General features: G+C 41.7%; 2 protein-coding genes across 3 annotated transcripts in view; both read left to right on the top strand.

The window, feature by feature from the left end:
- Positions 1 to 2,381, top strand: part of CWC22 (CWC22 spliceosome associated protein homolog) — a 47,601-nt gene extending 45,220 nt beyond the window's left edge. For both annotated transcript variants that reach the window (XM_081323974.1, XM_081323975.1), the window contains exon 20: positions 1,469 to 2,381. In XM_081323974.1, the coding sequence (XP_081180100.1) occupies positions 1,469 to 1,992 (524 nt within the window). In that variant the 3' untranslated portion in view covers positions 1,993 to 2,381. The remainder of the gene's footprint in view (positions 1 to 1,468) is intronic.
- A 15,137-nt stretch (positions 2,382 to 17,518) lies between these two features.
- The window catches only part of ZNF385B (zinc finger protein 385B), a gene marked incomplete at its 3' end in the record, with an annotated part of 225,654 nt that continues 218,292 nt past the window's right edge, over positions 17,519 to 24,880 (top strand). Inside the window, exon 1 of the mRNA XM_081318302.1 lies at positions 17,519 to 17,702. Coding sequence (XP_081174428.1) covers positions 17,645 to 17,702 — 58 coding nt within the window. The 5' untranslated portion in view covers positions 17,519 to 17,644. The remainder of the gene's footprint in view (positions 17,703 to 24,880) is intronic.

Genomic DNA, 24,880 nt, shown 5'->3' with positions numbered 1-24,880 from the left:
TTCAGCATGGCACCCTCTTTTCCCCGGCGTCCCTTCACTCTAGCATGACCTTTCCCAGCCCCTCCACCCCCCTGTGCCCCCTCCCCTAGGGCACTCTGCTCTCCTTACCTGGGACTCCTGCTATTTCCACTTAACAAGTCACGCATCTTGGGACTGTGATGGCAAGCGGGACTGCTGGGATCTTTGGCGCTAAGTGAGACTGGGACATAAAGTTCTAGCATCACTTAGCGATGGCAGTCCTGGTCCCAGTTGCCATCGTATAGCTCATTTTTAAAGGCAGTTTAGAACTTGCATATTCCTTATTATTCCTTATTCCTTTGATATATAAACACGCTTTTCTCACTGAACGGGAATGTCAAATTGCCTGGTAGGGTTTCCAGCTTTCATATAAATCATTGTTTATAGTGTAACAGTGTTAATTAATCAGTGTTAAACAGCACCCTGTAGGGACGCGGTGGCTCAGTGGGTTAGGACGCTGAGCTTGTCGATCAGAAGGTTGGCAGTTTGGCGGGTCGAATCCCAAGTGCCGCGTAGCAGAGTGAGCGCCTGTTACTCGTCCCAGCTTCTGCCCACCTAGCAGTTCGAAAGCACGTAAAAATGCAAGTAGAAAAATAGGGACCACTCCGGTGGGAAGGTAACAGCGTTCCGTGCGCCTTTGGCGTCTAGTCATGCCGGCCACATGACCACGGAGACGTCCTCGGACAAGCGCTGGCTCTTCGGCTTTGAAACGGAGATGAGCACCGGCCCCTAGAGTCGGAAACGACTAGCACGCACGTGCGGGGCAACCTTTACCTTTACCTTTTAAACAGCACCCTAAGCATAGAAATGTTTTATGTGTAATTTTTTTCTGGGTAAAAGGCCATTTCCATTGAATAGTTGTCTTAAGCCATGGATATGAAGCCATGTAGTTGTGTCAGAGATTGGAAACAACAACATTTTGAAGGTATGACAGGATTATTTTTTGTTTCATGTTAAATAAGGGTTGGTTTTTTAAATGTCTGCACCTTAGAAGAAAATCAAAACACAGATGGTACTAAAATGGCAAGATTTTAATTGAATTGAATGGTGTTTTTATACTTGTTGGGGTCCATTGGCCATATTTCCTAATCTGTGAATTTTACACACACAAATGTCAAAATTCAAAATCAGCAATAAAGAAATGGAAGTTGGCATTTTCGAGAGAAATGCAGAAATGCTGTGCATTTCCTGGGAAATAAACAGAAAAGCTTCTGATAATAATTCTTGCCTTGAAATGGCTGATATGGCCTCCCTGGGTGAGCAGAAACATTTCAGGTTATCGATGAGATACCGCATCTCTTTCTTTGGTATTATTCTCCATTTCTTGAGAGTAATTAATCAGACTTTTCTTACCTATCCCATCTTGGGAATTTCGAATACAAGCAACACGGTCGGACAAATTAAAAATTTAATCTTAGAGTGAAAGCCCTGTTTTTTTCCCCCCTTTCAGATAAGAAAAAGTCTCAGAAGAAGAAAAATCCGGATAAAGGTACCCGGAGAAAACAAGAGAATAAGAAAAATAAACTCGAAAAGGAGAAAGAATGGAGAAGGCCCGAGAGAGAAAACGGTGCTGCAAGAAACTCAGAGAGGAATGCTGACGAAAGCTCTGGCAGAAAAGACGAAACGTATTATGACAGAGATTATTCCAGTGATAGAAGTAATTCCCGGAGCGGAAAAGAGAGGAATCGAGAAAAAAATGTACTTTTAGACAGCAAAACCGGCCGTTCTAAAAAGAGAAAAGAAAGAAGACCTTCGTTTTCTGAGGAGGAAGAGAGGGACAGGCACCACAGAGGGGACAGCAAGCTCCACAGAGGGAAGAAGGACAGATCCAAGTCCAGAGAGAGGCCTCACCGTTATCCCAGCCCCGGAGAGTCTGAGGAAAACAGCCAATATTCAAACCAGTATAAAGATATAATAAGGAAAGACGAAAGCAGGAGAAGGCATAGAAATGCTTCCCCATCCAGGCACAAATGAATCAGGAAGAGTTTTCAGGATCGCCTTGCCATTTGAACTGTCTTTTTACAACTTGCTACACATTTTTTTTTAAAAGAAGAAACCCTTTGTACAAAATACTTCCAAACAGTAATGACTCTTCGAATCACTGTTAAGTGTTGGAGCTTTCCGCTAAAGCTGCTGCTTAAAAGACTTTGAATCCAAGAGGAATCAAAAGCCCTGTTATTTTGCCAGTAAAACAGTTAAAAGTTGCTTTCACTGGGATAGTAGCGTGCTGTAAATATTTCTTCTTTAAATTTTATTGGTGTTCTCTGGAAATGCTAAACATTCCTTCCTTTTTTCAGTTTTGAATGTTTGATTTCAGTACATATTAAAGTATTTCAGAAATAACATATCTGGTTTTTTTTTGTGTGAATTGCAGACTAAAAGGGGAGTCTTTTAAATTTTGGAAACGAAAGCTTTACCAATATCTATCATGGTATATTGGCCACATCCAATGCCATATATACCTGGGATAAGCCCATCCCTGCATAAGCGTGATCCTTGTCTTTTTAACCAAAATGACATGATAACTTGCTATGTGCGGATAAATCAATTGTGAAAGTATAAATGAAAAATTTGAGGTCGGCTTATCTTCAGGTGGCACCTTTTCATAGTATTTTGGTTAAAAATTCAAGGATTTTGACACAAATATATGTGAGATTATATATATATATACACACACACACACTCATTCATACATACAGTATAAATTGGAAGGGATCAAGTTTAAAAAATGATTTTTTTTCATCAGAATTTGGAGAAAAAAACTCAAATTGGTGTAAAGAACAAGGCTGTTTAATTATATATTCTAGATCAGACATGTCAAACACAAGGCCCGGGGGCCAGATCTGGCCCACGAAGTGGTTTCATGCGGCCCGCGAAGCCATCCTGGAAACAGTGAGGGAACGGCCCCCACTGCCTTGGCCCTGGCCCAGAGACCCTCCTTCTGCCAGAGACCCTCAGATCTGTCCCACTCCTGCCCAGGCCCCCATAGGCACCCTTGATGCCAACAATGTAGAGCTGGCCACGCCCACCCAGCAGGCCATACGCACTCTAGCCACGCCCACCCAGTAGACCACGCCCACCCTGGCCACACCCACCCGGCCCCCTGAGGGCAACTGCAATGCTGATGCGGCCCTCCATGAAATTGAGTTTGACACCCCTGTTCTAGATGGAAAGCAGTTGTGAATACACAACAGTAATAAGTTGATCCTTGTGGCTGTAAATTTAGTTGTAAATTCTAAATCTACAAAACTTAGTTGTAAATTTTAAACAGAAGTTATGCTTTTGCTTAGAATTTTAAAATCTAAAGCTCAAAGAATAAATATGTTAAAATTCCCCTCTTGATAACTGAAAAAGGTCATTATAAAAGCTGAAGTTGAATAAAAATTCATGTAGCAGGATGTCTGGATGTTGCTTTGATGGTTTAATCATAAGATTATTTCTTTAAAAACCTAGTCAGAGTATGGGTATTTTTTCACTTCTGAAAAATATAGAATTCTGGCAAGAACTATATTTGGTATTTTTAAATTATTGCCATTCAGGGTCTGATGTGAACAGTACTTTCATCAAATCTTTGTATCACCAATTGTTTTAAAATGCTTATGAGTTATCTATTGAATCAAAATCAAAATATATAAAAGCAATGCAAAACCTGCTTTCAATTAGCCATGAAAATAATACCACTGTTTAAAAGTTTCCATGAATATTTGTTAGTAAAGGAACATATGGGTGAACTATATAATTTAAGGCAATATAGAAATAGAGTCTGGTTAGTCTATGGTAGGAAAAAATAGGAATTTGGTAGCATCTCTTCCATTTTTTTATTACAAGATACGTTGTGAGTTGCAGATCACTTTTATTAGACTCAGAATGCCATCTATGCATCCAATGAAGTGAGCTGCAGCTCATAAAAACTTATGCCAAATGGGAAAGGGTACTGTCAATCTATATGTAATTTAAGTATCATTGAGGATAACACAACAAAAAGCTTTAAAATAGATAGGCTGTTGGTTTGATCTCCGAGCTTGGCTGCAAATGTTTCGTCCTCATTCAGGTGGATATCTTCAGTGTGCTTTGAATTGTGCTCATCTGTCAGAGCACTGGCCTTTAAATGCCTTTTTGTGTGATGTAAATTGTTATGGGTGTTATCTGTTTGGATGTTTCTGAGTCATGGTCTGGTTTTGGGTTGTTTGGTTGGCTGGCTGTTGTCGAGACATGGTCTGGTTTCTTGAGCGAGGGGATGTGATTTTTGCTGTGTGGTGGGTTGCCTGTTTGTTCATTTGAAATGCTGCCTTTGGGATTGCAATTGAAGTAGTTCCTTCGTTCTCAGCGGTTGGTAGATTGGGTCGATGTCAATGTGTCTGTTTATTGACACATTGGTGGAGAACCAGGTTTCGAAGAATTCTCTTTCTCCCTGTAATATCACTTGGGTTACAACTGTGGTCCTGGTTACATCAAACTTGTGTCCTTCTGAGTCTTTGTGGATGGACATGAGGGATAGTGGGTCATGTCTTTTGATAGCCAGGAAGTGTTCGTGCAGTCTGGTAGTTTTCTTCCTGTTTGGCCCACGTAGTTTTTTTCACAGTTGTTCCACTGGATTCGGTATATGATGCCTGATCTTTGGTTTGTTTCTGTCTGCTCCTTAGGTTTTGACAGAGTCCATCTGAGAGTTGCAGGTTTTTGGGCTACTACGAGGTCACGTTGGCCTAGTAGTCTTGCTGTCATGTCTGAAATATTCTGTATGTAGGGAATTGTGATTCGCCTGGTCGTTGTTGTTCCTGTTGTAGTTGTTGTGTTGCCTTGGGTCTTTGTATTGTTTGTGTGTAATGATCTCTGGATGAAGTTTTGTGGGTATCCGTTTCTCTCAAAGACTTTGTATAAGTGTTTTTGTTCTGCTGATCTGGCCTCCATGGTGTTGCAATGGGATTCTACTCTCCCGATGCAGCTTTGTTTGTGGCCTTTGGGGTGGTTGCTGTGGAAGTTGAGGATTTTTTTTTTTAATCCCATTTATATCCCGCCCTTCTCCGAAGACTCAGGGCGGCTTACAATCTAAGAAGCACAAACCAATGTGCTTAGCAATAGCCTTTATTCTATGTATATGCCTGCTTATTAGGGCTTTCGCCCCCCCCCCCAGCGGCATTTTACAAAGTCAGCTTATTGCCCCCAACAATCTGGGTCCTCATTGATCTGTATGTGTTGTCTTCCTGTACACGGATGTTAGTAGTTGGCCATTGGTGGTTCTGGTTACAAGGATGTCCAGGAATCGTAGTTAGTTGTTATTCTTGGTTTCTATTGTAAATCGGATGTCTGCGAAGACGTTGATTCTTTGGTAGGTTTAAAATAGATGTCTATAAAAATATTTTATTAAATCAACTGTTAATTACAATTTGTACTCAATTTTTTGTTCCCTTTTCTTTCTTTGCTTTTGAATTGTTTTCATTCTTTTAAAGCCACTGAATTGTGTCATGAACAAAAATCTGTATGGTAAAAGAGATGGGGATTTTGCCCTTCCTCCTTTCCTCTATTCCTGAGTAGTATACTTGCAGATTTACTTTCCAGATGTGAAATCCACCTGTGATCAGGCCAACATCATTTATTGAAAGCATGTACAGAACTGGAAAAAGCTCTGAAAAGAATAATAAAGATGATTGGGGAAATGGGTAAAGATGGTTTCTTCTGCCTACCCTTTCACAATGGGAATTTCTCCCATACCTCACTCCGTATGGAAGTCTGTTTGTTCGTTTGTTTAATTTGTTGTGCAAAAGTTCAGAACATAAATATTAATATTTTAGTCTTGTCAGATCACAGAACAATCCAACCCTTTTGAATTTGGCAGAAATAACATTTTTGAATAGGCTCAAATCAAAACACATTTTGTGTTTCCCACACAGTCACAACAAAGAAACACATTTGGGTTCCAGCCATTTGTCTTCGCACTATTTCAGAGCTTCTTGATTTTGCTGCCACAAACTGACTCAGCTGTCTTTGTGAAACTGGAACAAATGTCACACAAATCAATTCAAGATAGAGACCAAGTCCCAAGGTTTCACAACTTTAGCAGCCTCTATGCTGTTCAACCTGCCCAGGTTTTTGTCTTAAATTCACGTACATATCACATCTATTTTGGACACTATTTTATTGTTTAGATATTTTGCAGGAGTCTCCTGAAGAAGCAGTCCAAACATAGTGTGTCACTGCATTAAAAATATTTCTTATTTCCTCTGCTCCGTATTTATTTTAGATTTTTTTTAAAAATTGGATTTTCTCTCTCAATTTTTTTAAATTGGAAATGAATAGGCTAATTAATTCCTTTAATATTTATTAAAATTCAATGTCAATTTTAAAATATCTTTTCTGTACTTTTTAAATGACTAATGGGGGATTTTAATCCCTGCTGTCCATGAGCTAATGGAGTTGCAACTCAGTGGAACAAATTTTTTTCTGGTTTGCAACTTATGCATCTCCCAACTTCTCTCTGGAACCTTGACAATCCACACTATTCTTATGGAACTACTTACTTTCCATTTGAAATGCAGAACTTTCTTGCCCCTGAAGACCTCCAAAGCAAAATATTTCTATGAACATTTCAGACTAAAAAAGCCCTTTAAACAACTGCTGGTTTCTGCTTGAGAATTTCCAATATTCAGTCTCCATTATATTTAACTTCTTTTGCAAAGGCATATTTTATATGGTTTGTTAAAAAAAAATTAAAAATAGAAGTTTATCAGTATATTAACCCTGAGTATTCTAGTGTTCTTCTTTTCTGAATCTAATTATATTCATTTAATTAAAAGGATGGTAGGATTTATACCTTAGGTAAGCTTTTGTTAGTTTAATGCAGTGATTTGTCACTGCATTTCCTTTTTACTTCTGCAGATCTGTACATTTCAGATTTTTGCTCTGCTCCACTTCAATAGAACAGAACAGAACAAAACAGAACAGAACAGAATAGAATAGAATAGAATAGAATAGAATAGAATACCGTATATACTTGAGTATAAGCCGAATTTTTCAGCCCACTTTTTGGGCTGAAAAATTCCACTTCGGCTTATACTCCAGTCAACAAAAAAACTTACCGAGGACTTGTGCGCGGCCGAGGCTTTGGTGCTTCCGGGATCGCGCGCACCTCTCCCAAGCCACCGCCGTCCGAGACCTGCCGAAGTTTGGGGAGGTTTGGGGAGGTGCGCGCGCACCTCCCCAAACTTCCCCAAACGTCGGCAGGTCTCCGTTCCTCCGCACCCTGCCTGCCTGCTTCTTTCCGCAGCGGAAAGAAGCAGGCAGGCAGGGCGCGGAGGAACGGAGACCTGCCGACGTTTGGGGAGGTTTGGGTGCCTCCCCAAACCTCCCCAAACGTCGGCAGGTCTCCGTTCCTCCTGCCGACGTTTGGGGAGGTTTGGGCGCCTCCCCAAACCTCCCCAGGTCTCCGTTCCTCCGCGCAGACCTGCCGACGTTTGGGGAGGTTTGGGCGCCTCCCCAAACCTCCCCAAACGTCGGCAGGTCTCCGTTCCTCCTGCCGACGTTTGGGGAGGTTTGGGCGCCTCCCCAAACCTCCCCAGGTCTCCGTTCCTCCGCGCAGACCTGCCGACGTTTGGGGAGGTTTGGGCGCCTCCCCAAACCTCCCCAAACGTCGGCAGGTCTCCGTTCCTCCTGCCGACGTTTGGGGAGGTTTGGGCGCCTCCCCAAACCTCCCCAGGTCTCCGTTCCTCCGCGCAGACCTGCCGACGTTTGGGGAGGTTTGGGCGCCTCCCCAAACCTCCCCAAACGTCGGCAGGTCTCCGTTCCTCCTGCCGACGTTTGGGGAGGTTTGGGCGCCTCCCCAAACCTCCCCAGGTCTCCGTTCCTCCGCGCAGACCTGCCGACGTTTGGGGAGGTTTGGGCGCCTCCCCAAACCTCCCCAAACGTCGGCAGGTCTCTGTTCCTCCTGCCGACGTTTGGGGAGGTTTGGGCACCTCCCCAAACCTCCCCAGGTCTCCGTTCCTCCGCGCAGACCTGCCGACGTTTGGGGAGGTTTGGGCGCCTCCCCAAACGTCGCGCAGACCTGCCGACGTTTGGGGAGGCGCCCAAACCTCCCCAAACGTCGGCAGGAGGAACGGAGACCTGGGGAGGTTTGGGGAGGCGCCCAAACCTCCCCAAACGTCGGCAGGTCTGTGCGGAGGAACGGAGACCTGGGGAGGTTTGGGGAAGCGCCCAAACCTCCCCAAACGTCGGCAGGTCTGCGCGGAGGAACGGAGACCTGGGGAGGTTTGGGGAGGCGCCCAAACCTCCCCAAACGTCGGCAGGAGGAACGGAGACCTGGGGAGGTTTGGGGAGGCGCCCAAACCTCCCCAAACGTCGGCAGGTCTGCGCGGAGGAACGGAGACCTGGGGAGGTTTGGGGAGGCGCCCAAACCTCCCCAAACGTCGGCAGGAGGAACGGAGACCTGCCGACGTTTGGGGAGGTTTGGGGAGGCGCCCAAACCTCCCCAAACGTCGGCAGGTCTGCGCGGAGGAACGGAGACCTGGGGAGGTTTGGGGAGGTGCCCAAACCTCCCCAAACGTCGGCAGGTCTGCGCGGAGGAACGGAGACCTGCCGAGGTTTGGGGAGGCGCCCAAACCTCCCCAAACGTCGGCAGGTCTGCGCGGAGGAACGGAGACCTGCCGAGGTTTGGGGAGGCGCCCAAACCTCCCCAAACGTCGGCAGGTCTGCGCGGAGGAACGGAGACCTGCCGACGTTTGGGGAGGTTTGGGGAGGTGCGCGCGCACCTCCCCAAACCTCCCCAAACTTCGGCAGGTCTCTGGACGGCGGCGGCTTGGGAGAGGTTGCGCGCGATCCTGGAAGCACCGAAGCCTCGGCCGCGCGCATGTCCTCGGTAAGCTCCGGGCGGTCACTTGCTTCGCGTCTCCTGAGGGAAGGGGGGGCGACTGGAGCGGGCGTGTTTCCTCGCCTGCTGGGCGCCGCGATTTGCCCGGGGAACGCGCGGGCCCCGAATGGCAGCGTGGAGCGAGGAAGCGGACAGCCAGGGCTTCCCCGAGAGCCGCGGCCACACAGGGTATTCCTGTGTATTCAGGCTTGCAAAATGGCGGATCGAGCCTCTGCTGGCGGCAGAGGCTTGCAGAGCGCGGATCCAGCCTCCGCCGGTGGCGGAGGCTTGCAGAACGGCGGATCGGCTTATACTCGAGTCAACAACTTTTCCCAGTTTTTGGGGGTGAAATTGGGGGTCTCGGCTTATACTCGAGTCGGCTTATACTCAAGTATATACGGTAATAACTTTATTGTCACTTTGAATGTACACTAATCGGCCTACATTAAAATGAAATTTTGTTGCATATAGCTCTCAAAGGGTCACCTCCGATTTACACTACATAAATATGACAAAAATAAATAAATAAATACAAAATTATGCACATACCTATATTATATGACAGAGAAAGAACAGTCTTAATTCGGGTTTTGTATACATGTGCATAGCGAGAAAAACGAATCTTGCGAGTTTACCAGATGGATGGCATAGGGAACAAAGCTATTACAGAATCGGGTAGTCCTGCAAGAAGTATTTCGAAACCTCCTCCCAATACAGTAGCAATTGTCTGTTAACCATGACAGATTAAAGCATTTCTTGTCTATTGTTAAGACAAGAATCCAGTCACAGTCTTGATGCCGGAATAGATAAGTGGCTACTATCTTCATATACTTGATTGAATGGATGTATGGCTGCCACAAATTGATAAAACTCTCAGCAGGACATATACACCCTACTAAGCATAGTTTGTTTAACAAATTACAGTTGGCTGGGCTTTTATAACATGCCGTATCAAAAGATTTTGGGTTGCAAACCTAAATCAAATAGAATTCAAACCCAAAGAGAGTTTGTTATATCAACATACAGTGTGTGTTCTTTCCAATGGCTGCAGTGAATATAGGAGAAACAAACTTTCTTGTTTTTCTTTGAAGTCATTTCGCTTCTCATCCAAGAAGCTTCTTCAACTCTTGAGAGAAGCTTAGAGCTGAGGAAGCTTCTTGGCTGAGAAGCGAAACGTCTTCAAAGAAAAACAAGAAAGTCCAGTTGCCCCTCTGAAAAGGCACCTTTGGGACAACCATGACCTGGATGACAGAATCTCCATAGACATTTAGGAGAAACAAAATTTATCCACAAAAAGATTTTAGTACTGTATTGATATTTTACAACCATTTGGGGCCCGTTTATGGCTCAAGTACGTTTCATCTTTTAAAAATGAATATGGAAAAAACTTACCACTACAAAATTAAAAACTGGCCAGATTCTCATTCATCAGACTAATTTCCATCTAGCTTTTTCTTGCTTAGCAAAGGTTGAATTACTTTGCCTCCCACCAATTATATCAATGAGTGACTATGCCCAAACGCTGTGAATCAGCTCTGTTCAACTGTGTGTCAGCTGCGGTTAATATAAATACCCTAAATAGGATGCCTGGAAGTGGGTTTAATCTGGCCAAGTGAATATAACCTTGCACCTGACTGTAAACCATCTGCTTACTGTAAACTGTTACTTAAGATTGATGCCCCTTTGTTCTCTGCGGTTTTCTTTTTCTCCAATGAAATATTCAAACGGAATTTAAACATTTCTTCATATCCTCATCTAAACACAGCTCTAAAAAGGCCCAACTATGGATTTTGATTATTTTGCCTCATGGATTAGTATGGTCATTTTTGTTTCTGAATGACTTGATGTAAGCAAAAGAACTGAACCTGAGAATTTTTTAAAAAAAGATTTTGTATTGTGTGAATGGGTAATTATTCTTGTATTGCACAAATGTATACATAACACATGTATATAGGTAAAAACAAATAGTGGACATTTATAGGATGCTATAGCAATAGAATTTAGACTTATATACTGCTCATAGTGCTTTACAGCCTTCTCTAAGCGGTTTACAATGTCAGCATACTTCCCCCAGCAGTCTGGGCCCTCATTTTACCACCCTCGGAAGGATGGAAGGCTGAGTCAACCTTGTGCTGGTCAGAATTGAACTCCTGGCTGTGGGCAGAGTTAGCCTGCAATATTGCTTTCTAACCAGTGCCAGCAGAGCTCATCTGTTCATTTAATGTTCTTACTGGTCAGAGAACCAAGAAAAGTTGTGTAAAGGCAGCAATTTTATATATCTTTAGCTTGCAGCTAGGGATCAGGACTAAACACCATGCGTATGTGTATAGTTCTGTTTTAATGGTTTATAACATTGACTTTTTGCAATATATATATATATATATATATATATATATATATATATATATATATATATATATATATATATATATATATATATATATATATGACTTTCAGAGACTTTCTCCTACATTACTCTATTTTTATATCTTATAGTAGGATAATTGGAGGTGAATGCAAACTTCAAGAGGGGTCTTAGCCTTCAATATACCCGTGGCAGTGTTTACCACATTCTCCATTCTCCCTTTCATGATTATAAATGTGGCAGAGGAAAAGTATTGGTTTGCATATAAAGGACAGAAAATTATAACTAGGGGTTACTTCATTCGCTTTCCTGTATAATCTAAATTATTTGGTTGTATAGTATTTATAGCAAATCTTATTTCCATAAATGCAATGCTTAGAATACACACACACACACACACACACACGAAACAGGCACATAGGAAAAGAGAAGTCCTTGAAGTTATGGTACATTCTGGCCTAGCTGAACTGGCCATTTTTTAAGGACAGCTACACAGTCACTGTTAATTTATAAAATTGTTATGAAATTGCCTTTCAGAAGAACAAGATGAATGCCAATTTTAACTCCAGTTGGGACTTTCAAAATCAATTTCTCACTTCTTCAAGACTTAATTTCTAAAATGGGGACTGCTAAGCCTACTGATGCTATGGAAATCTTTATCCACGAATTCCAGATAAATTGAAAGTATGATTGCTACTCGGTGGTTGAAAGAACACATCTGGCTTATGCGCTCACCTTTATTACTTGTCTGGCTTAAAGGCTCAATCAGTTAAATCTGCAAGGTAAAATGGAAAGGGCTATTCATTCTTTTCCCCAATATCATTCACCATTTGCTAACGTGGATATCTTTAAGAGACTTAGTTATCCTGTAAATTGATTGTGCCCAATCTTATACACTGCAGTGGAATTAAAACTACAGCTAGAAATATTCACAATTCTTCCTGTCTATCTAGCCACTAGATACATTTTGAAAACATGAAAACTCTATGGAACTGATTTTGGGAGGCATATGATAGATGAAGGATTTGGGGCATGGTGGCCTAGTGGTGAAGACACTTGGGAAGGTTGAGAGTTCAATCCTAGGTAGCAGCAGATGTTTCTCTCTCAGGGCACAAAGAAAAAAAATGCTGTGAATTCCATGTAGGCATCAGGAAGGCAGCAAAACCACTACAGGATCATAAAAGAAATATATGATATAAATATGATAGGGGAAGGATGTATGTGGAATTCTGCTATTGTGAGAGCAGCAATCCACTTTTGTCGTTGGAGGCACTGATGAGGCCTGTTTGCCTTAGTTCTGGATCTGGTATAGCTTAAGAAAAGATTTAAGAATACTTTCCTCCAGAGCCAAATGCTATTTTCAGAACAGGGGAAGCACTGCCCAGAATGGCCATTTGGAAAGAGAGATTACATATCGGACTTTAGTACCTAGTGCCTGGCCAGAGCCTTCCAAACTGCTTGTCAAATTTTACACAAGGTCCTTCTGGAAAAGGTTTTGTTCTCTTGGGAAAAAAATGAGTTTTTTCAAACACGGATCCAACACTTTTCTGCAAAAGGGCTAGACCCATATTTAAAAATTGGAGAAGCACTCTCTCAAGTATGCTAATCCTGTTCTGCTCCAAAAGTCAAACCACAAAAGACATCCAGGTTTTGCCAGCTGTGTGTGTTGCTTGTTCTGTCACTCTTGGAAGCATTATTTTTTCCCTGCTGCTTCTGCTTCTGATGATCACACAAGCAACTGCATCCACCATATTGTGTTATAGGGTTACGTTGTGTTACGATGTATTGCAGCGTGCACAACCATGGCTTCTCTTGTTTCTCAAATAAAATTAGCAGAGCTGTGCTCTTTCCTGCTCATTGTTGAAAGCTTGGAGAAGAACCTAATTCAAAAATGGGAAATGGGGAGATGCTAATATAAAAGGAAATCAGAGGAGTAAATTAAGAGGGCAAATTGAGAGGAGAAATGATTGCAAGAGGGGCTGGCCCATGAACAGAGGGAAAGGATTTCCTAATTGCCCAAAACATGTCTAAAACATGCCTCTTCTCCATGGTAATGGGTGTCAAACATTCTAATCATTACACACCTTGAAACTGTGATAGGACATGGTTAATTTACTGTAACTGGAAAATTGCTCTTATTTAAAAAACACAAAATGACAACAGAGGGCAATTTAAATCATGGGGTGAGCACAAAATGAGCCCAACTTCATCGGTCAAATTAATAGAATGATATAAACTGTTAGTAGGTAACGGGCCTAAGTTGTTGTGATTTGGGCAAGGCTGTCAAGCGTTCTTTATAACTAAATGCTGTTTCCCCCCCCTTTTATTTCTGCATTCAGAATATTTAGGTGTAGGGGAAACATGATTGTGATCATTGTGTCTCATTGAGAACAGATCAAAGATCAATCATTTTCAAACGAACTATTAAACAAGAGGACTTTCATGTCTTGTTATTAATGGAACTGTAAACAGCATGTGAATTCTGAAGTGATTGTTCATGCTATTAAGTAAAACTAGTTTTCCAAAAGCAGATTGAAGTACAATGGAAGTGTTATCCAATCAGTGGTAAAGTGCCTTTCTTTTTTGTTTTACAGTATCAACAAAAAAATAGCATAGTGTTTTTCTGCTGCTTAGAAGTACATCTTCTAGACAGCTTAAATATTTGTCTGGCTAGTTTAATTCTAGTTCAACTTGTGATTGTGTTCCACTCTGTGTCTTGTTTAATACAGTTCCAACTTAACTTAAAAGGGTATTTGTTAGAATAATTATTATCCTCAAAGATCTTTGCTCTTGTATATATAAAAGTAACTGTAGTATTAGACGTTGAAAAAAAATATCTTACTCTAGACAGAAAGCAGATAATTTTTTAATTTCACGGACTTTGAAATATCTTGAATAATTCCTTCAAAGGAAAAAAGTATGAAATCATTTATTTATTTAAAATATTTATATGCTTCTAATATCCAAAGCAGTTATAACAATATTGATAGCAAGACAAACAAACAATTATTGACATGAGGCAAACTAGCAGTAAGACAAGCTAAAATAACAAAAAGAGAACGAAAAGATTAAGCAACTGTTTATCATCCAGAAAAAAAGGCCTTTGGCCATGATACTCGAACTTGATTAGATAGGTGTGGCAAGATGAAAAGGGCCTGGATTATATACAGATAATCCTCGACTTACAAATATTTATTTAGCAACCATTCAAACCATGGCAAAATTTATTTATTTATTTATTTATTATTGGGACTTATATGCCGCCCTATCTCCCGAAGGACTCAGGGCGGCTAACAACAATAAAATACAATAATACAAAAGTTAAAAAGAAATTAAATTAATAGCCCCAGTAGAATAAATTAAAATTAAAATTAAGTTAAAAATTAAAAACATAATTAAAATCCCTGTCAGTCCAGGCCAGCCTGATGGAAAAAGAGTGTTTTGAGGCCGCGGCGAAAGGACCGGAGATCCGGGGCCATCCGAAGCTCAAGGGGGAGTTGGTTCCATAGGGCTGGCGCTCCCACAGAGAAGGCCCTACCCCTGGGGGTCGCCAGCCGACATTGTCTAGCCGACGGCACCCTGAAGAGGCCCTCTCTGTGTGAGTGCACTGGGCGATGGGAAGTCATTCCCGGCAGCAGATGGTCCTGCAAGTATCCTGGGCCTAAGCCAATTGGGGTGTGACAATGAAGTGAAAATTTGGGGCTCAATTGTGGTTGTATGTTGAGGACTACTTCTATTAAGATTGGTGCTAGAAGCTTATGTAATTCTCATTTTCTCCTCCTCCTCTCCATGGGAAACTAGAAGGCCATAATGAACAGCTCGGACAATGTGGGCTGTAATTTGAAGAGGGAAATCCAAATCTCACAGAGACAAAGTGAAACTATGTTTGCATATCGTACAGATAATTTGTGTAGCAATGGTTTAGGATCAAATTAGAGTTGTACTATGTCTTAAAAACCAATCTTTTCTCTAGTGAAGCCCACCAGATGGTTTGGGACTCCATTGCCAGAGTTGCCAATGAGCACAGACATTAGCAGTTTCACAGAAGCGAGTGCAGTGCAACTGATTCCAAGCAAAAATGATCATCACGCTAGTTGGCCATTTAAATACTTGGATTTATAAGAGATTTGTCATTCAATATACTGCACTACACTAATTTTGTTTTCCTCTCGGTGTTTATCTGTGCCCCACTCTTCCTGCTTTCAAGTTTTCATGTTGCTGAAAGTATAAATAAAATGCTATGTTATGTGTTATTTTAAAATGCTTTTATTGTAATATAAATAAGTAAAATATTTTCTGAATACTACTAGTAGTACTATTACTACTATGAATTAGAGCAGGGGTCTTCAAACTTGGCCCTTTTATGACTTGTGGACTTCAACTCCCAGAATTCCTCAGCCAGGATTTAGAGAATTAAGATGATTTAGAGAATTAAGCTGACATGGATTTCACAGAAGTTTTAGGATATTATCTAATGGCTTCTTGAAAATATGAGAGCTCCACTAAAATAAATGTATGCAGGACTAGGATGCATGTAAAAAATTGTTAGCCCTCTTAAACATTATTTTTCTCAGACATCATTTTGAATCACAGACATTCTTAGAAACACTGGAAAATATTGATGGCAGTTCTATCTTATATCATCTATTTCTGCCAAGAGAAACATTATTGGTGAAAACAGTATATTTTCTTATTCTTCCTTATTCTGAGTAATCCTTGAAATATCTGCTCCATCATTTACCTTAAATGTAAACCCTTTTACTGTAAAATCATGTTAAGCTCTCTTCTATTACTGTGAACAATCTGAAATGGTTTTACAGGCTTTCTGTTCATTGAGGATTTCTCTGAAGAATTCTAACATTAGTGAAAGTGATATGAAACAGTGGAAACATAGGGCCCAATCTAATTAAAAATTAACCACACCAGCATTCAATCTTTTTTATTTGGGAGTTCTTTGCTCTTTATTTCCTGAAAAACAATTGGAGCAGGCCGTTAGTTAACCTGATGGCAATTTTTTTTAGACTTTCAGTTTCACTTATCATACTTACCCAATAATTTCCAGAGTATTTAGACAAGATGTGTTCAAAATCTGAAGTATTGTACAGTGTATTTCAGTACTGCAGCTCCTTGACTTTACTTATATGAACTGAATACAGAATGTCTCAATAAAATGTCTATGTTGAGTAGCAATTGCTCTTAGGCATTTTATTTAGTTTTTCCAAGTCATATGCAGCGGTAGTAAGAACAAAATATGTGAACATGAATGTTACCTCCAGGTCTTTCCAAAATCTTACCGAATATACAAAGGCTTTCCTCAAAGCTGTTCAGTGTTGCTTGATTTAAAAAAAGTAGATCACAGTTATCAACATACATGTTTTGCTGTTGCTTTAATAATTTTTAAATATAATAATCTGAATATAAATCTATTTCCCTGTTGACATGTTAGTGATGTAGATTCAGAAAGGGTTGCGAACTCAGCCTGGGTCTTTGCAGAAACAGTAACAACAGCAAAAGTGAATATGGATGGTGTTCCATTTTCATCTGAAAAACTGATCTTTGATTTTAGATAGATAGATAGATAGATAGATAGATAGATAGATAGATAGATAGATAAACATTTATTGTGATTTTTTTACTGTGGGCACAATGGCACATATTAAAAATGAAATTTAGTTGCTTGCTCTCAAAGTGTACACATACACAACACAGACTTAAACATACTATATACAACGTATGTATAGACTTACAGCCTCACATACAGAAGTGCCCAAATCTGAGGAACCGAAGATGCGGAGTTTCTTCCCAAAATGGGCCTCTTCTTGTTCACTTAAGTAAATTCATCCATTCTGCTCACTTAAAGGCTTGCCGATCGTTAGATTTGCAAGACGAGGAATCAATTAATTTTCCATGAGAGGAAACCTGCGAAGATGGAACAGCTTAAAAGTCGAAACGGCGAATCCTGATGATAAAACTTGGGGGGGAGGGGAGGGGGGGTAAGGGCGTGCTTCTTCCAGCTATAAAGCGCTGAAGAAAAAGTTACAAGAATGAACTATCCAATTGCAAAACGCCGCCGAGTCACAAATAGAAATTAAAAGGCTAAGAAGCGAGCGCGAGAGTTCCCTCCGCCTCGCCATCTATCAAGACTCGTTTCGTGCAAAGAGTTTTTAGCGCGCCAAGAAACTGCAAGCGGCCTCACTCCGCGCGCGCTTCACCTGGCTGCCTAGGGTCGTTTAGGGCCAGGCCGGGCGCATGCGCGCGGCGGGATGTCGCCGGCGCGCCGCTCTGGTCCAGGGTTGAGCCGCTTGGCTGGGCGGTTAGGAGAGGTGTCCGCGCGCTCCGCCCGCCCGTCGACCTGACCGAAGAAGCTTCTTTGGGAAAAGGGCGGGTGGGAGAAAGCGCGCGCTCCGCCGAACGCAGAGGCGCCCATGAAGGCGCTTCCTCCGGTCCCGCGCCAAAGCCGCTCGCGTGCCGCGCCTCGGCGAGGTAAGAAGCTTCGCCCGGGACGGTCGCCAGGGCGGGTGCCAAGCAAGAAGCCCTCGGGAGACCCCCGCGGCGGGGTGGGGAAGTCTCGGGTCGGCTGCGAAGTTTGAGCGGTCCTCTTGAGTCCTTCGGGGCGGCGGGGGGCTCTCGGCGTCAGACGCGCGGCTTTTTGGGCTGGCCTGCCTGCCTGCGGAATGGGAGAGGCACCGCGGACCCGAGGTGAGGCGGCTCTCCCGAAAGAGCCGCGTGTCAATTCGAGGCGCTTATTTTGTGTACGTTGGCCTGGCCAAGGGCGTCTTGAGGCTGACGAAACAGGCGTCGAGCAGCTTGAGGCAGCCGAGCGAGCCCGAGCAGCAGCAGCTCGGAGGCGGCGGCGGCAGCAGCAGCAGCAGGTTTGCTGAAGAGGCGAGCTTTTCGATCCAGGCTGCTGCTGACCGCGCGTTTGGGCGGCGTTGTTCTGGGTACACCGAGATGTGGGGCGGCTTCTTTTGGAAACAAAACTACTGTGTGTGTGTGTGTGTGTGTGTGTGTGTGTGTGTGTGTGGTGGGGGGGCAGCTGCTTCCCTTAGTTGCTCGTGTTTAGATGGCCCCTCGCGCGTTAGAGCCAGCCTTGTAGCTGGGTGAAAAGAGCGCGGGTTCTCAAGCGTGCATGCACACAACAAGCTTTACCTCCTCTTGCCTCGAGATCTCCTTCAGTTCAGTTTCGATTATTGCAGACGGATGTGAGATTGTGGAATAGCCCTTTTCTCGATTTCTCTAAATAGGTCACAAGATTGTAGGAGCGCTCGGAAACTTATCGGTGGGCTTGAAAAAGTGCGCGATGAACAAATGACTTTTTTTCCTTCATCGGGGAGTTAAATAGCTATTCGCCAGTCCTTTGAGCTGGGAAACTATACTAGCATAGGTCTTGTGATCCTGTCACAACAGCCACAATGCCCGCAAGTGATGCTGTAGCCCTATTTACAGAATGCAGGGCATGGATTGCTGGCTTCCCTCCCACTTCCTTTCCTTTCCCTTCTCTGATGCCAACTGTCACTGGTCAGTGGGAAAGTACCACCAGTCACTTTCCTTAATCTGAGATGGAACTGGAGCACGTGTGGATTTTGACAGATGGCTAGACTGGTTGATTTCTTTATTTTTATTTATCCAGTTTCTGTAGCGCCCACCACACTTGCATGCTTCTGGATGATTTACAAATTAAAAAACATGCTTGGTTTAGACATCTGTAAGAACTTGCTCTGGTTTTAAGAGTTTTACATGGATGCATTCTTCTGGAGTAGGGCTATTCTAGAATAACTAGTACTATTCTGTAATATAGTGTTCTCTTCTGGAATACTGATAAATGTTTCCGAAATGAGCCCTATTACTGATGGGTTTGTGTTGAATGTGGGTGTAGCACTATTCCAGAAGAGTACTAAACCCAGGTTCAGAAAGAATCCCAAATGACAGCTGACAGACACAGAGATATGCTCTAAAACAGCAGATGGATCTCACACCCGCTCTTTTGTTTTGTACTTCACAAAATAGCCAACCCACTTCTGCCACCTCTGGTCAGTGCTGTGTCCAGATCATTGAGCTGCAGATCAGCTGTGAAACTTGATAAGTATAAAAGAGAGAGCCCAGTTTGAAAGGCCCAAATTCTACTACTGCCCAAAGCAAAATAGGAGAGGAAAGGTCAGGCCTATCCCAGCTTAAAGTGGTCAGTAGGATGATTTTATCCCATGGGAATCACTTGATTTCCACATCAGTCACATAGCCTGTAAAGCTGGTCAGGTTCACCCATGGTAAAATGTTGTTTCTTTGCTTGCTTAAAAGGGAAAATTCTGCTTAAACATCTAACAGCTAAGGATGACTAGATATTGGTTTGGGATGAGTTGGAAATGCTGTATTAACATGAGGATATGTCAGAAGAAAGAGGTTGCTGGGGCATATTTATGCCACGGTTAAGTGCAAATGGTGATGAACCCTGAGATTTTAAACTCCCTACTTGGAAAAGTCCTGTAGGCTTTTGGTCTTCATGTTGAAAGAGATATGGCTTTAATTGTTCTCTTGGCCTTACATTCTCTGTTGCTTTTTAAAAAGCTTTGATACTTCTTGAAAAGGAGAATTTCTTCAGCAACTCGAGATCAGCCTAGTTGAAGAAATCATCCTTGATTTGGTTACACAACAGAGGAGTTCATATGTATATGTACTGTACAGTAGTCCAAAGGTTTTACCTAGCCAGGATCTTCAGATCACAGGGCCTGCAACAATTCAACATTTTGAATCATTAAGGATTTTTGTTTAAATATATTTTTTCAAGTTAAATATGACTCTTAAGCTTGAGACATTCTCATTCTGAGCTGAAAAATTCTGTTTCAAATTTAGATGAGAGTAGTATCAAGATTGAAACTGGTAAAAACAATATATTGCAAATGTGAGATATTTTCAGTTTGCAAAAAAACATTTTGCATATTTTTAACACCCAATCCTTGAAGAAACTTCCTGAAAGTTAGTCCAAGTATTTTGCTGTTCTAAGCTTTCAAATTTGTAAGACAAAATAGCAAATAAAAATATGATTCTTAAAACTGAATGCACTATCCAAAATGAGTACTTTTAAGGCCGACAGGAAAGCAGAGTAATATGAATGTTTTGAAAATATGTCCCCCAAACTTTTAATTAAGAAACATGAAAATGTGAGTGCTTGTTGAGGCTTATCATCCTGATATGCCGGTGTGAACATGACTGTAAAAGAAATTAAGCAGTTTATTCTGTGATAATGCTTTTAAGTATTCTGAAATCCATTGATTCTTACATAGTCCCAATGTAAAGCTATTTTCCCACTTGGAACTGTGCTGTTAAGGAAACCCTGAAAGTAATGGAAGATTTGTAACCTTATTATAAATTTAATAAAGTGAACGTGGGCAGCCACCCATTTGTTGACAAAAAGCTCAGGATATATTTAGAAATGATTTCTGTTGCTGTAACGGATACATGTTTTATTTTGAATTTTATTTGATATACATGATTTATGAATAGGGGAAGGTGAAATAAACTATCAAAATAATTTTATGCAGATATTTTTAGATGAATTTACTGGAATCTATCCATCTATCGTGACATGGTTTACTAAATTTAACGTTAATTTATACATTTTGTATGAGTAAACTAAACATTAACCATAGAATTGCAGAGTCAGTAATGCTAGAAACAGTGTAGAATTCTCAGGTTGAATGCTGTGGGACTGAAAATGCTCTGAATGAGAAGCACAAATCATAGGATAAAAGGTATTACAGCATGCTGTCCCTGAATCCCTGCCTAGAAAACATCTGGCTAGTAAGCAATTATAGCACATGGACTTCCGGACACCATTTTAGTTAATTGCTTAAACAAAAAAAACTATAAATGCTCTTCTCTTTTTTTGGTTAATAAAATTCTTTTAAAGTTACAATTATGTAAGAGATGTTCATTAGCATGTTGGGTATTTCCCATTCTTTGGGTAGTATATTTATTCAAATGCTGTATGAATGCTGAGTCCATTATTATGATTAATTTTATTTCTGTTTCAAAGATGCATAATTGATAATTGAAGATACGGGTTTTCAAGAAGACTAGGAGAATTTAAATAGCAGTGTGATGGAACTTTATGTTTAAACGAGGGGGGGGGAAGGCTAAATAATCTGTGTAATGATGACCTCATGTATTTCATATAAAGAAGGTCAGGCAAAAGTTGGTGGGATAGCTTACCAGAATAAAGACTTGAATAAATTAAGCTGAAAAAGTTTATTGATTCTTCTGTTTCTACTTCATTTACAAAATAGAAGTATCAAATTGACTGCATCTCTTGCAATTCTTCAGGTAGATTTGCAAATGAACTGCTACCTTCATTTGCAAATGAACAGTAACTGCTATTACTGTTTTAGTAATATTTCATTAAAATAATATGGGAAAAACTCACCAATTTTTTAAATGCATTCTAATAGGATGAGAGAAATGAAAATAATGCTGGAATTGTGATACCTTTCTTTTCTTCTAAATAAATAACATTGGGCTGATCTTAGCATCCTAATGGGAATATGTTAGAAATCATTTTTACTGATACTTTGTCTTTAGTTAAATGCTAGCTTTAGCTAATTTCTCCAGCACACATTTTAAGTGGTGCTTGCATAATTATGTTACGACACTGTGTGTTCTTAAAAACTGCATATTGTTCAAAATGAATCTGTTTCCTAAAGTAAGGATGGTTTCACTGGTGACAGATACAGTAATTCTAAGTTATAAAATATGGTATATTATTTTGTCTTCAAAATAATATACCATCATATTTGATGGTTATCTAAAACAACATCTGTCTGGCAAGAAAATGGCAAGTGAGCACCTGTCCATCCTAGATGAGTTGAAATCACCAGGACCAGATGGACTACACCCCAAGGTTCTCATGGAACTGGCAGATGTGATCTCAGAACCATTGCACTATATCTTTCAAAGATCCTGGAGCAATGGGGAACTACCAAAGGACTGGAAAAAAGCTGAACTAGTTCCCATCTTCAAAAAAGGAAAAAATGGATCCAGGGAACTACAAACCTATCAGCCTGACGTCCTGGGAAGATCTTGGAAAAGATAATCAAGCAACGAATCAGGGAACACCTAGAGGCAAACAAAGTCATTACCAAAAGCCAACATGGGTTTGTCAAAAACAGATCATGCCAGACAAATCTTATTGCATTCTTTGACCAGGTGACAACATTTATCATACAATCTCAAATCACAATGGCACTATTATACCTTCTTCATCACACTGTATACTCCCAAATTTGTTCTATAAACTCATCCAAATCTTCTGTATACTTTTTGGCACACCTAGAAGGCTTCACAGGAAATTTGTTCTCTCAACAGTTGGCAGATGGACATCCTTGGATTCCAAACATTAAACATAGCTTTGCCAGGAATATAAAGGTAATAAATTCAGTAAATTAATGAAAAAAAATTTATAAAGTGATTTTTCATGTAAAGGCACAGTAATTTCAGATGGCAAAATCAGTAGCATGAAATTAAGCTTAGATAGAGTAATATCCAAGAAATTCTGGAGACCATCTCACCATATTCAAAAAAATTCAGTTTCAAAAAGCACTCATCAATCTTTCTTCCAGTAACAAAGACTTGGAGAAGATTGAGGTCTGATCTAGTTTAATCTAGCGGTTAAGGCATCAGGCTGGAAACCAGGAGACCATGAGTTCTAATCCCACCTTAACCATGGAGACCAGTCACACTCTCAGCCTACCTCACCTCAGAGGGTTGTTGTGAGGCAAATAGGAGGAGGAAGGAGTAATTAGATGTTAGTCAACTTGAGTTGTTTAGAAAAATAATAAAGGGGAAATAAAAATTAAATCAATAAAAAACCACTTGCACACACTTTCAATTTTTGTGCTCTGTGTATCTTTTTATGCATAAAATACCAGACTTTAATTCTTCATTGGCATTCCCATCTCCTTCCTTGGGATATTCTAAGTGCCTGAGTGCTATAATCCTACAGTTCCTAGCTTCTCTTTGCTGATTGCCCTGAAGTCGTGGCATTATGTTGATTTCACTACCTCCTTGTTTTTCTGTTGTGGGAAGGATGAAGACAGAACAAAGCCCTGAATTGCTACTTAGGGATATTTGTAGTGATTGTTCTTCATTGAAGGTGAAGAATGAAGAATTTGGGGAAAGAGGAAGAAAGGATTCACGTGATGCCCCATGGCAAGATGTGAAGATTTACTACATGGGAGATAACTTTCCTGGCCTAGTTCTATGAAGTACTTAGTTGAAATTAAATTAAATGTACTACTCCAGTGGTAGCAGTTATATAATTGCCAAATATCTCCACCAGTATCAACAATGACTTTTCAAGAGGAGGAATTATGTGTCCAGTTTGATTTCACAACAACATTTGTTTGCTTTTTTTCAGCCAGATGGACATAGAATAGATGTTTTAGTTATGGTACAGAAGCAGGTAGTTCATTATAATATAGAATCATTCATTCTACTTCAGGGTGCTACATGTCAGAATGTAATGATCTTAATATGCAAAAGACAAAAAGATAATTGAATTGGAACTAATTTTGTCATCTTTTCTGACTTGAGTGTGCTTATGACTAATTTTTAAAATGTAACTATATATAATTCATATATAGGGAATTATATAGGGAATTATTGGACCCATACCAATCGGGCTTCAGGACCGGGTACAGCACGGAGACGGCATTGGTTGCGCTGGTGAATGATCTCTGCCGGGCTCGGGACAGGGGTTGTTCCTCTGTCCTAGTCCTATTAGACCTCTCAGCGGCTTTTGATACCATCGACCATAGTATCCTACTGCGGCGTCTCAGGGGGTTGGGAGTGGGGGGCACTGTTTTACAGTGGTTCTCCTCCTACCTCCTGGGCCGCTCACAGTCGGTGTTGACGGGAGGGCAGAGGTCCGCCCCGAGGCCTCTCGTTTGTGGAGTTCCTCAGGGGTCGGTCCTCTTTCCCCTCTTGTTCAACATCTATATGAAGCCGCTGGGTGAGCTCATTTGTGGTTTCGGGGTGGGGTATCATCCGTATGCTGATGATACCCAGCTTTTTCTTTCCACCCCGAACCAACCACCCTCGATGTGATGTCCCGTTGCCTGGAAGCGGTCCGGGTTTGGATGGGGAGAAACAGGCTTCGTCTCAATCCTGCCAAGACTGAGTGGCTGTGCATACCGGTGTCTCAGACTAACCAATCTTTTCCATCGTTAACTATGGGGGGTGAGGTGTTACCCCCCGTTGATAGGGCCCGCAACTTGGGCATCCTCCTGGATTCACGGCTCAGTTTGGAAGATCATATAGGAGCCGTGGCCAGGGGGGCTTTTGCCCAGGTTCGCCTGGTGCACCAGTTACGGCCCTATCTGGACCGAGATGCCCTACACAGTCACCCATGCGCTCGTGACCTCCCGGCTAGACTACTGCAATGCTCTCTACATGGGGCTGCCCCTGAGGACCACTCGGAGGCTTCAGCTGGTGCAGAATGCAGCCGCGCGAGTTGTGATGGGAGTCTCCCGATACTCCCATGTAACACCTATTCTCTGCGAGCTGCATTGGCTTCCAGTTGCCCTCCGGGTGAGATTCAAGGTGGTGGTGATGACCTATAAAGCCCTAAATGGCATGGGCCCGGATTATCTAAGGGAGCACCTGCTGCCAGC

Source organism: Vipera berus (assembly GCF_964194415.1).
Source record: "Vipera berus genome assembly, chromosome: 1".
Classification (NCBI taxonomy): domain Eukaryota; kingdom Metazoa; phylum Chordata; class Lepidosauria; order Squamata; family Viperidae; genus Vipera; species Vipera berus.
Note: the sequence above shows the minus strand (reverse complement) of the source record. Positions and strands in the feature narration are given on the sequence as shown.